At 41.1% G+C, this 13,665-nt stretch overlaps 1 protein-coding gene across 2 annotated transcripts in view; it reads right to left on the reverse strand.

Moving 5' to 3' along the window:
- rrbp1a (ribosome binding protein 1a) overlaps positions 1-13,665 on the reverse strand; it is an 83,536-nt gene that overhangs the window by 22,185 nt on the left and 47,686 nt on the right. The window contains exons 12-19 of one of the 2 annotated variants that reach the window (XM_084321204.1): positions 11,556-11,590; positions 11,232-11,307; positions 10,874-10,908; positions 7,444-7,519; positions 6,884-6,924; positions 6,398-6,479; positions 4,182-4,271; positions 3,733-3,825 (exon numbers count right to left, since the gene is read on the reverse strand). In XM_084321204.1, the coding sequence (XP_084177330.1) occupies positions 3,733-3,825; positions 4,182-4,271; positions 6,398-6,479; positions 6,884-6,924; positions 7,444-7,519; positions 10,874-10,908; positions 11,232-11,307; positions 11,556-11,590 (528 nt within the window). Of the gene's footprint in view, positions 1-3,732; positions 3,826-4,181; positions 4,272-6,397; positions 6,480-6,883; positions 6,925-7,443; positions 7,520-10,873; positions 10,912-11,231; positions 11,308-11,555; positions 11,591-13,665 lie in introns of both variants that reach the window. The other variant, XM_084321203.1, reaches the window with a different exon arrangement.

Below are 13,665 nucleotides of genomic sequence, written 5' to 3' on the forward strand. Positions count from 1 at the left end.
CACACCTTACCGTTTTAACTTCTGAGTAACTCCCATTAAAAAAAACTATTTGTTTCCGGTTTGCTAAATAAGTTTGCATCCAAGATAGTGCAGATGAGGAGAAACCGTAACATTCAAGTTTTTTAAGTAAGAATTTGTGATCTATGATGTCGAATGCTGCAGTAAAATCAAGCAAGACAGCTCCAACCATTTTCTTTTTATCTATCTCTTTCAGCCAATCATCCGTCATTTGGGTTAAAGCAGTCGCTGTTGAATGTCCTTCACGATATGCATGTTGAAAATCAGTGGTCAATGTGTTAAAAGAAAAGTAGCTTTTAATCTGTTCACTTACTATTCTTTCCATCAGTTTACTCAAAACTGGCAGTAAACTTATGGGACGACTATTAGATCCTGAGAATGGCAATTTAAAAATGTTTGGCAAAGGGAGCCGCATGTGATTGGTGGAGGCAGGACCAGGCCATACAACTGATTGACAGTGGAGATGGCGAATGGAATGGCAGAAGGCACTTGTGCAAAATGACAGGGAGAGACAGCGAAAAAAAAAAAAGGTCAAGCATTATAACCATTATATAAAATAGACAGTGAAAAAAGAGGAAGGGTCGAGCAGAGAGGGAAAGAGAGAAAAATACATACTGCTTACTGCTTGTATTTCACAAAACAGTCAGATGAAAATTACTGGAAATGAAATGTTTCAACAGTGGAAAAAAGGGGAAGGGTGGAGCAGAGAGGGAGGGAGAGAAACAGACACTGCTTACTGCTTGTATTTCACAGAACAGTCAGATGGAAATTAAATGTTTAAACACTTCCAACAGTGAAAAAAAGAGGAAGAGTGGAGCAGAGAGGGGGAGACAAATAAAAAGAAAGGCCCTTGCAGGAGATGCCGCTAAATGTGGCAACATTTACCAAATGTTTTCTTGCACCACGGGACCGCCAGGTTAGTCAGTGATAAAAAAATAAACATGCTAGCTACTAGCTAACATAGCTAACGTTACCATGCATCATCATCATCCCATGTCACTTTTTTCCCCCCATAAATCTTTTATTCAACTTCAGTCCTGATCATAAAAAAATTAAAGATACATTTGTAATGTCTATTTTAAAAATGAAATACTCTCACTTTTCTGATAAGAGTTGTTAAGTCTGACATTACAAAAACAAAAAATCCATCAAAATCAGTGTTGTTGCTAATCATTGACACATGATTATAACTATTATTAGCCTGTAATAAACCCCCCCCCAGAAAAATCCACTTTGCATTTGATATATTGAAAATATTTAAATGTTTGTGTGTTTTTTTAACAATAATTTGTGATGCCATCATAAACAATGGCATTTAAAGGGTAAACATTTTAAATGTCCTGCACCAGCATGCAGGGAATTAAGTCTTTAACAAAAATCTTCCTGGTGGGGGACCTTTACATGGTTAAATAGCTCAGACCTTTCTCTACATGAATATACAACTCTAATCAATATAGTGTGCATTCTCAAAATATAATATTAAAAAGTGTTTTGTCCCGACTCTCAAGAATCAGTGACCTACTAGTATAGCACTGTGCGTGTGTCCTGGTTGTTGTTGATAACTTGATATTGTTACTGTTGTACCGGTATGTTATTTATCTCACGATTGTCATAATGGCACAGGATGGATTTCCAAAAGGACAATAAACAAATCAATCAAGTACTGTGAGGGGGTGTGTGGTCACTGAATTAATAATAGAGTCCTCCACACTGAAGGATTTGGGGTGCTTTTTCAATGTATGTGATGTATAGATTGGGGGGAGATGACCACAGCTAAAACGGTGAGATCGAAATGTGCATGAAGAGGGTGATAGAACAGTGGTCCAGTAGCCAGCAGAATGTTTAGCAGCCAGCCGAATGTTGACATTCCTTGTAAGAACAAAGATAACGGAGCGGTACAGAGTGAGGGAGAGGGGTGACCTCTTTAATGCAACAGTGAATGAAACGTTTTGAAATGTGTGTAAAGGTTAAACGCGGTTGTCATGACAGCGCGTCGCCTGACAACCAGAAGAGGGGCGGGGCTATCGTTTCTACGACGAAGATCTATAAGTTGAACGGTGTTTCCGGGTGTAAGGCAGACTAAAATCTGACTGAGACTAAGAGGGAAGAAACCAGGAGAGACTCTCTCTCCTCTCATCACGAAGGGGGGGGGGGGGGGGGGGGGGAGAATGCCACATCATCATTAGCTTCGGCTACCACGAGGATGGTCTTGGCTAACGAACAGGCCTGACCACTGTTGGATTGAGAGACAGAGGGACAATAGACTGGACTGAAAGATCATTAGATAGACTGAACACACCGAAAGGTCATTAGAATAGACTTTGCAAGGACAATACAATCTGTTAACATCTGAGCTGAGGTTCCTGTTTATAGCAATAAACAACGCTTTTCCTTGTAAGGTATTTCACGTTGTCGAAGTGGCGAATTCTTACGGAGGTGGAGAATTATTATGGTTTGCGGATTGTACTAACGGGGAGAGATAAGGATCTTATCAGCCAGTATAGGAGACGTCAGGACCATTAAAATGACACAACGCAGAGGAATTGGATGGAGAGCCAAACAGACGAAGACGTGATACTGGCCAGTTTGATCAGGATCTAACAACACGCTGCTATAATGTTCCCAAATATTGTTTATTTCACCACACGGACCCAATCTCAACAGATGTGTGGTGAAACACCATTCAGGAAGATTGCAGCAGTGTGTGGTCATGCATTGACCTTAACTGCATCTGCGCCAAGAACGAGTTTACTCGTTATTGCCCGCCAATCGAATTGCGCCAATAACGAGTTTACTCGTTTTTATGATCGTTATTTCCTTTATTCGCTATTGCCATTCATAATTCATCCAGCAAGGCTACAGGAGACTCTGGACTCTGTCTGATATTGCAACGGCTCAATACCGCCGCCTGGTGGATTTCGGGCGATGTTGCACTCACTCTAAACCGGATGGTGCGTTCTGTGCATTGGTGAAACATTTTCGGGCAGAGCTCTCTTGTTATGTGGATCCAGACAAACACTCTAGTGCATTGGATCGCTTTCGAGACGCAAGAATCAATATGCTTTCGGCGTTTATTGCGTCGTACAAACGGAAAACGGATCTAGCAGATGCAAATCAAATAATTGGAATATTTTTTCTCCAGACTCATCGGCCACAGGTAAGAGGAATCTAACGTTAATCCAGCTCGATTTGTGCATTTATTTCATTGCAATCGCAATCCATCTGATCAACGTATGATGTCGTACTAAAGAAAGCCGTTACTGACAATCAAGGAATCATAAACGACCCCCCGCCCCCCCCCCCTCCTTTTCGTCATGCATGACAGTATTAACACGACAATGTATGAATGGAAAAATATAACGTTCCCACATCCGGAACGATAGATACCCGATGTTGAATGGGCCATAGTAATGTCGATATAGCTATAATATTTAAAAAGTTATAGCCCTGCAAAGAAGGTGAGCGACTCCATAGGCTTACAGCGCTGGCAGTGAGCGCTATAAGATGGTCAAACTGCGTGGCAGACATTGTGTTAAACACCAGCCAAGGTACATCTTGGCTGTGCAGCAGCTGGTCCAGCTTTCAGTACTACAAGCTATTTTAGCTGTTAATATGTTATATTGGCTAGTGCCAATTTATACACCAACCACTGTGGCTAATTAATTAAAAAGTTAGTTTCCTGCCGTGCACCTATAATACGTCCCCATGGCTTACCGGCTGCTCCATGCTTGACGGAGACTCCTGGCTCTGCTGACTTTGAGAAAGAGATTCCTGAGCCTTCTGTGTGAAATCTTGTAACCAATTGAACTGAGGATGGAGAAGAGAACCATTAATGTCAGGGGTGATTTATCATGACCATTCATTTCAGGGATGCACAGATACCATACGGGTAACAATTCTTAAATGTCCTAAACTTGAAATATATTACTGATCTGATCAGCTACCTTTACAAAACAGTATAGACTTGGACCATTATGTTTGGGGTTATCAGACAAAAATAACTGCAACATGCTTCTACAGTATGTGCCCGACACGTTTACATCCTACATACAATCCTGGTATCCGATTTTATTGTTGGGGGAAATTCTGGTACATCCCAAAGAATTGTACAGGATCGTTGAGTAAATCGTGGGTACGTGAAGTCAGGTGGGCCGCTTCTCTACCTGCTCTGATTCTATGAGGATCTGTGGGAAGAGTGTCTGGAGAGATTCTTTGGCTTCTGTATGAAATGATGTCAGCTGCTCCATCAACCCCTTCAAAAGAAAACACAAGACACGGTCAGGAAGGCAGTGAGGAACACATTTGTAAATCCGGCACCCTACTAGAATACAGTGTATATAACACACATGGGCCCAGGGACTGGTGCTGGTCCCTGGCTAGCCCCTTTCGTGACTGTGATGTACACCAACAAGGTTTGGCCATGTGAATCCACAGTCACTTGCTCCTCAATAGCAAACCAAGCTATGTTGACCATGAAGGACTGGTTCTGGCCGAACCGTTCATTGTACAAGTATCACAGAGAAATGTCAAAGGTAGTCACAGTTGCACAAGGGTTTCGGACAAATATACAGGATGGTTTGAAAGCTTGGCGTTGCTAATAAACATTTTAAATAATTTGTATAAACGTGTAAACATCACAGAGGGCAGCGTTGCATCAAAATGGCTTATTCTCTTCCGCTTTGTGACATGCCGGAGCGCTGTGATTAGGGATGGGTATCGTTAGGATTTTATCGATACTACTACTCCTATCGATACTGCTTAACGGTTCGGTACTTTATCGATACTCTTATCGGTTCTTTTTGATAATTTTTTTATGATTTTTATATTTGCAGTTGAGAGCATTGGTCATCTCCCTACAGTAAAGATTAGAAATGATTGAATTATTGTAAATTTGTGTGGAGTGGTGGGAATAGCTGCTTCAATAATAACTTATAACAACAACAGACAAGTTAGACAACTATGTATACAAAAAAAACGATATACACTGAATGATTAGTTGTTACCTAAAGTCCTTGGACTCCACTGTAGAGAACGGGTGCAGGCCTTTGACAACAAACTTTGTCACAGCCCTGTGACACTAGTTCACCCTATCCTCTGTCATCTTTCCTCTAGCTGCTAGGGAGAAAGGACTTTGGGTGGTGGAGGTGGAGGGAGGATGTGTGGTGGGCTCACTGGGACACATTGGTGGCTGACCTCAGCTTGACGATCTATAAAACGTTTTTAGATTGTAGTATTTGTAGCTAAACAATTATTTTGTTTATTAGCCTATTTGTAATAATTCGTTATTAGCCTAGGAAACTCCGTATCTTGGCTTACCGGCTGCAGTGGACGTGGATGCAGATGGACCACTGCGCGCAAGGCAGTCGAATACGGCGCATTTCTGCAAACTAATATAGTGTTTTGCAAACAAATGTTTTGATAGATTGCTCGTATTGCCACCCTTACTGGCAAATGTTTTGTTGCACTTGTGAACGCTTCGCTCTATCCGCCATCACGACTCAGTCCATGCAGAGCTGTCTGTGTCTGTGTGCAGCGCGCGTCAGCACGGAGACAGCGCTGAGATGCTTCCAGCTGCAGCACATCAGGTGTGCGGGGCTTGTATGTGCGGGGCTTGTAAGCGCTGCGGTCTGACGTGCTGCAGCTGCATACTATTGACAGCGCTTTCATTAAGGAGTACCCGTATGTATGTGTAGCGCGACTCGCGAGGAGTGTGTGTAATAATGACTCGCTGCGACTCGCTTCTCGTGCAGAGACAGAGAGAGGAGAGATCGTTCGCAACTTTTAAATAATAATAATAATAATAATTTCTCTAGAGTATCGATAGCAGTACCGAGGACGTCGGAGCTTATAAATACTCCGGTATTTTCTAATATAGTACCGGTTCCCGTTTAAAACCGGGGTCCGGGGGGCATCCCTAGCTGTGATTGCTGGGCACACCAGGCATGTTACAAAGCGGAAGAAGAGAGTAAGCCATATAACACTCTTATTTTCGTACATCGTAACTCACTTGGTTAATGTGCACTGCCCTGTACAAAATTCTGTCATTATTATTAATAGCGATACACAATTTTCACGTGTATATATTTGTGTACTTATTAGGGCTGACCCTTATTAATCGATTAGTCGACTAATCGGTCGAAAGGGCACAGCAGGCATGTCACAAAGCAGAAGAAGAGAAGAAGCCAATCACAGCACTCCGGCATGTCACAAAGCGGAAGAAGAGAGTAAGCCATTTTGATGCAACATTGCCCTCGGTGATGTTTACACGTTTATAAAAATGATTTTAAATGTTTATTAGCAACGCAGAGACAAAAAACGTGAAATTGGCTCCTCCAGAAGACCGAAATACAGTACGTTCTGTATGTTAAGAGATTCTTACATTGTCGACAGCTGTTGAATTTTCCTTTGCTTCTCTCAGCTCCTCCTGTAGTGATGTGAGAAGGCCATCCCTCTCTGTCAGACTGGGAAATTAACCAAAAGAAAAGTTAAGATATCAGGTCAATTCAACCCTTGCACTGAAGAACCATTTAAGTCAGTTTTAAAACATTTTGGACAGCCCTTGTATGTGCAGCTGTGAAGTTAATCTGAATCACTAATATTATAGCAAGCAACTACTCAACCTTGACTGTCATTAACTGTGAATGAACACAACACTAACTTCTCCATCTTTATATAATAAAGTACTCAACCTCTACTGTCTTTAACTATGAATGAACACAACACTAACTTACCATCTTTAGATAAAGAAAAACACTGTTCCTCTGAAGTTAAAAACAGACTCATAGGTTCTTTGTCTGAGGTACTCAGTTAATTGAACTGATAAGCCAGACTCTCATTTGATCCAGTGTTTGATTTTAATGTTTACCTGCTCTGTAGAAGTGACAGTTCTGCTGAGTTGTCAGATTGCTAAAAAAAACAAAACAGAAAAGAAGCATTGTTACGGTCAGTCAGTTTTACATAATGCCATTAAGGAGAGTAGAGATAATAAGAGTTACAAAATATAAAAATTAGGGCTGTCAGTTTATCGCGTTAATTAATTACACAGCAAATTATCACGTTATGAAAATTAACTCAGAATTTATAAAAAAAAAAAAAAATTAAATATTTTTATCTCATTCATTCCATAACGTAGAATACACATTTACAGAAATGTTTTAATATGGTCAATTTGCATGTTCTTGGTATCTGATTCTAGGGACCCCCCCCCCTCCAATATCTGCATACATCTCAATATGTTTAGGTATGATATTGAACTTCAGGGAAATGTGATACAGTATAGAAATTAAACATTTTAAATTAACACGCAAAATTTTGCGAGAAATACAACATATCATTAACGATGTAAAAAGAAATACAATACAATAAATTGTTTTTTTTGGTTAGAGACAAATAAATATATGGCCCAGCCCTTCAAAATAAACTCACAGGTGTGTTTTTAAGTTGCTCCATCTCTTCTCTGAGCTTCTTCAGCTCATCTTGAAGCGATGCTACGAGATCCTCACTAAAACCAAGAGATTAAAAACATGAGGCATAGAGAGCGGCATCCTGACTAAAACCAAGTAATTCAAAACATGAGGCATCAGCTTCTACACCTCGTTAGAAGGACCACTAGACTTGACCCGAACTCTCGTTCCACTACCTCCTTCTAGGGTTACCGTTCATGATAATCTAACTGACATACGTTTATGTTTTCATTGTACCGTCGCTTCTCTTTATATATTGTCCTGCCGTTTATCAGTCTTGTTCTTGTAGGGACCTGCACTGGCTCCCCATTGCTGCACGAATCCGCTTCAAGGCCCTCGACCTAGCATACCGTGCGGCAAAGGGAACCGCTCCCGCCTACCTCCGGTCAATGGTCTCTAACTACACACCCTCAAGACCCCTACGCTCTGCATCTTCTGGCCGCCTCAGACCTACTCCTATCCAAGCTCCGGGAGGGTCATCAAAGAGAAGTCGCCTATTCTCAGTCCTTGCCCCACAATGGTGGAATGAACTACCCACCCCAGTTAGGACAGCCGAATCACGTCCAATCTTTCGCCGTCGACTAAAGACGCACTTCTTCAACCATTATCTGAAAAAAAAAAAAAAAAAAAAAATCTAACTCTAACTAACCGTACTGTCATGCACTTGTCCTAATAAACTAACCTACACTGTAGCACTCAACACTTTGATGAACATTGTTGCTCAGCTGATAGAGTTGTGCCCTTCCTGATGGCTTGTCGTACAGAACTTGTAAGTCGCTTTGGATAAAAGCGTCAGCTAAATGACTAAATGTAAATGTAGGCCGTCTATTATTTTATTGCACTTTTATATACCGTAATTCCTCTAATAGTAACCCCGGCTTGTATTTGTTTCAACTGTAGCGGATACCAGGCTTGTATTAGGAGGAGGCATGTATAAGAGAGAGGCCTATATTTCTGATTTTCAAACAGATCATAATGAATAAATCAACATTTGTGTCAGTTTGAACCCAGTAAAATGTACTGGTTTCATTTATTGAAACCAAGTACTGTATGAAATACGGTAGTAAACAGTGCAATTACAGGTGGTCAAAAAATGTCAAATAAAGTAAAATAGTGCAACCACAATACTGGTATAATAATAATAATAACTTCGTTTTATACAATTCTGAGGTAGGCTTACTCTCTTGGTAAACATTAACACCATACCATTATATGGTATTTACTGCACAGCCAGGCCAGCATATAACAACAATAACAAAATATATTGCCTATGGTAAATCCGTTGAGGGAAATACCGTAATTCCTCTAATATACATGAAACCCGGCTTGTATTAGGAGGCCGGCTTATAATTGCTTAGCTCAACAGCGCACCCGGTCATTAATAGAGACCCGGTTTTTAATTGAATACCGGTTACTATTAGAGGAATTACGGTATATTTTTTTTTAGAAGAACACACCAACATTTTGGGAAAATAGCTTACCGTCTAGTAGAAAGCTATCTGGCTGCACGTTAGCCTAGTTTAGCACAATGAATGGAAGCGGACATGGCCGGTTAGCCTAGGCCAGGGGTCGGCAACCTGCGGCTCCGAGGCCGCATGCGGCTCTTAGCTGCGGCTCCCTGGCCCAAAAAAATAAAAAATAAATAAATTTAAATTATTTTTTTCTTATTTTGGAGATCGATGTCATACTGTGACACTGAAATGAAAAAGATATTTCATCAACTAAGATATTTAGTCAACAAAAGGCTTACCTGTATGCCTGATATGTGGTGCGAAATTTGCGAACAACGAAAAATTTCCTTTTTATTTTATAGATTTTCCACAAATAAGGGAAGGACTCTAATAGAGCTGCATAGTTCAGGGTTTTATTTCAAAGTAGGTCTACAGATGCCAGTGTTTTTTCTCCTTTTGTGTTTTATTTCAAAGTAGGTCTACACATGGTAGTCTTTTTTCAAAGTAGACTACTTTTTATTTGATAAATGTGCCACAAATAAGGGAAGGACTCAAATATACCTGAATAGTTCAGGGTTTTATTTCAAAGTCGGTCTACAGACACCAGTGTTTTGTCTCCTCTTCTGTGTTTTATTTAAAAATAGGTCTACACAGCCAGTATTTTTTCTCCTCTTCATAAGAGTTTGAGGTTTTCCTTTGTTATAACAGCAATAAAAACAGCAATAAAAAGTCAAAAAAATTATTTTTGTTGCTTTATAATCCCATTAATGCAACAAACTGTGCTATAAGTATAAAGTATAATAAATTGCAAATTACTTTGGGTATGCAATCGTCAGGCATTTTATGCTAAATGTGGGGTATGCTTGGGGATATATAAAACATTATACAGCGTTATCTTCATTTTAAGGGTAAATAGGTTGTGCGGCTCCCTGAGCATTTTATTTTGTGGGAGGGGGGAAAAGTGGCTCTTTTGATAGTAAAGGTTGCTGACCCCTGGCCTAGGCATTGTCCAATGAACAACTCTCCCGAAGGCTAACCGGCCATGCCCGCTTCCATTCATTGTGCTAAACTAGGCTAACGTGCAGCCAGATAGCTTTCTACTAGACGGTAAGTGCAAACATCTCAGGTTCCTATAAAAGAGAGTTGGCTCTCAGAGTGTCCACCCTGTTTAAATACAAACGTGGTTCCATTAAAAGGGTAAGCTCAGAGTTCTCCACAGATCAGAACTGATGCAACAGGGCCACGCTCCAGTCTGTACAAGTCCTGAGATCAATGCCGAAAGCTACTTTGGGTGCACTGTGGAGCAGGGTCTCTTGTACAGAACGCCTTCACATTAGGGCTGTCCCCGAAGCCCATTTTTGGGATTCGAACTTCGTCAGGGTTTTTCGAACGGACGTTGGAACCTTCGTTTTTAATTTTAAAAAATATAAAAAAAAAAAAAAAAAAAATTTACCGGTAATTTTATAAATATCCTCAAACTAAATCCTCAATTTGAATAAAGTGATTAATTAAATTCGTTAATTTTTTTTTAAATAAACTTTCCAGCCCCAGACCCAGCCCAAGGAGAAGCCCCAGCCCAACTAAATCAACTTTCTTTAATGAATATAACTAATCAGTTTATTTTAATACTATAATTAGTGTAGCCTAATCTTTATTTGCAACTGTGAAGAAAAACACCATTGGTTTAAACAGAATGAATAGATTTATTTATTTTGTTTTTATTAAAGATTTTAAATTCGAATGTTGATTTAGAATTCGAATGCCAACGTAACGAACAAAGGTTCGAACGTTCGGGCTCAGCCCTACTTCACATTGGCTTTGTGGCTAACTAGCGAGAGCTGCAGGTATCCCGTGTGATGAACAGCATGGATTGTGCTGAGAAATAGGGCTAGCATTTCTGAATTGACTATAAACGAAAGTGATGAGTCTATAAGATCGTACCCATTTGTTGTCTGCTCTGGCTCAGACCTGCTCTCCTGCTGGGAAAACCAAATTCATTGGGATTAGTAAGAAGCATTTTGTAAAATGATACCTTTACCGTTTTCAATTTCAGCATGTTATTTTTCCTCTCTGGGGACGTAGAGGAACGTTCTTACATTTGTCATTCTAAATGTCAAAGTTCATTCAAACATTCAAAATGTTTCCCTTTTAAAACCCCTATGAAAATAATGAATATATAATGATATATATATATATATATATATATATATATATATATATATATATATAATGCCCTCATTATGGGCAATAGACATGCATGCATACAGTAGATATAGTCGGTGGGAAGAGAAATCCTTACAGCAGCCTCTTGTTTCATCTGCAGCTGCTTCAGTTCCTCATGCAGGGAAGCCAGCTGGTCGTCCCTCTCCTGTAGGCTGGAACAGGGAGTGAGACTTTAACTACAAAAGAGGATCCAGCTGGGGATCTGGCCTCATAATCCACAAAGCTTCCCAGGGTAGGACTTCTGATCTGGGGTCAGTGACCAGGAACACTCATCGTTATGACCTTATTCAAAATAACAAGACCGAAGCGGACTTCGGATCAGTACTCCCTCGACTAGGAGAGGCCCCTTTGTGAATATGAACCCTGGGGCTGACTGAAAGACAGAGGAGTGCACACTTACCTGAGTGTGAGCTGTTCGTATTCTGCAGAGTTCCCCTGCCAAAGCACAAATGACAAGTTTAAACATGTAATCCACTTGTGAGCCAGCTGCTTGGGCCAAGTCAAAAAGGAATGTTCAGGACTTTCAGAAGAGCAAGGACAAAGAAACATTTCACAATATCCAAAGTTATCGCGTTAACACGTTTGTTTTTCATGACTTGGTAGGACCAACCAACTCCCGTTAGAATTTGGAACCATGGTATGAAAATCTATTTAAACAATAAATTAACGGCATAAAGCCACTTGAATACAAAAGTACAATCTTTTATTTTCTCAAATAGTGCAAAGATTAGGAAGCGCATTAAAGGAATACAACACAATAAGCTAACACACATGCATCCTGAGCCAGTTATTGTGTTCTGTGCCTTTAATGCACTTCCTAATCTTTGCGCTATTTGCCTTTAACTCATTCAGCACCAGACACGAGTAAAGTCGGGTTAAAATTGTTATTTCTTTTATTAGCTATATCCATTCATTTTTCATCCATCCAGCCTGATGTTATCATTGGGAATGGGTCTGAGCTCGCAAAAGGGCAAATACCGCCGCCTCCGACTTCTAGCCGGTATTGCACATCATTGAAATCCCTTCCCCTTGGGCTGTACGCTGATCTAACAAGTCCGGTCCAGGTTTTCCTTCTCGGGCAAGAGTAACGTTTATAACACATGGACTGGGGAGACTGGGAGCAGCATGGATTATGCCTTTCGGACATATAACGTTGGATCAATAAACGCAATCAATATTTGGAATGGCGATCAGGAATTGGATTCATCTTTTTGCAGGACATCAGATGTGAGGTAAGGACTCTATGTTAGGAATCTTGGGTTAATCCAATGTTTCTTTCGCCACCATCGGAGCGTGTGTGTGTTTCTGACGTTGGCTGCAGGCAAAGCACTGAGAAGCGATTTTTCCGTTTCCGTTCGCGCATGATGACACATAATACCGATAATCTAGCGTTATTTTCAGAACGATTCAAGATTCATAAATCAAGCGACAAATGGCACGATTTCTAAGGAAATACATTGAAGCGCCGTTTGCTCGAGTTTCTTGAGATTAGACAGAATGCTCTGGAAATACTCTTATTCACCACGGTATAAAACGGAAATGTATGTATGAAAAAACAATCTGTTTTGTGCATGTTGACTGGAAGCAACTCACTGACAATCGACGGGTGTATTAGACCCATAGCTATAATATAAGATATATTTTAAGCACTTGCAAATGTCGCAGTCCCCCCATTGATTAAAGCGATGGCGCTCTAGCGCCCTCTGGCGCCCCGAGCCGTGGCGCTGAATGAGTTAATTTTGGTATATGTTTAGCCTTTTGGGAGCCTTTATTTTCACAGTTTGCTAGCGATTCCAAAATTGTATGGAAACCACTCCACTCACTTCCATAGGCTGCAATAATTCTAGAATTCCTTTGAACAGTTGGGCTGTGATCACATCGGAGGCCTTATTGTTTTCTATGGTTTTGTCGTGACAGGCGACGTAGCTCCTCCAAACTACGCGCCTCGTGTTTTCGAAGCAACACTTTCGAGCGCTCTCGGTTGAAAAAGTTCCAACTTTAGCCGTGGAGCACACCGACGTCAATCAAATCAACCGAGGGGAGAGATTACAAATCAGAGGTATGGGTGGCGCAGCGGACATTGCACTCGTCACCAACGCAAGAGACACCGGGTTCGACTCCGGCTGTCTGCGTTGCCTCCGGCTTGGGCCGGCCGTCATACTAACTCAATTGGCAGAGTTAGCGGGTGGAAGTCGATGGGTGGTAATCTGGACGTTGTGGACAGCGACTCCTACAGGTCGGTTGGGGGACGCCTGCACAGCAGAGACAGGGAAATAGCGGGGGTAGTGTGAGCCTACCATACGTTACACCTCGCCAAATGAGAGTCCGCGCTGGCAGGTGAAAAGACGAGACAGGCTGCCTCCACATGTATCGGAGGGGACATGTGATGCAAGGCTTCTATCCTCCCTACAACCGACCAGTGGGGGGCATATGCAAGCAACGTTCAAGACAGGGGAGGGGAGAATTGGCACGGCTAAATTGGGATGGGATAAAAATAGGAGAAAAAGTGG

Source organism: Notolepis coatsorum (genome assembly GCF_963971535.1).
Source record: "Notolepis coatsorum genome assembly, chromosome: 9".
NCBI classification, from domain to species: Eukaryota; Metazoa; Chordata; class Actinopteri; order Aulopiformes; family Paralepididae; genus Notolepis; species Notolepis coatsorum.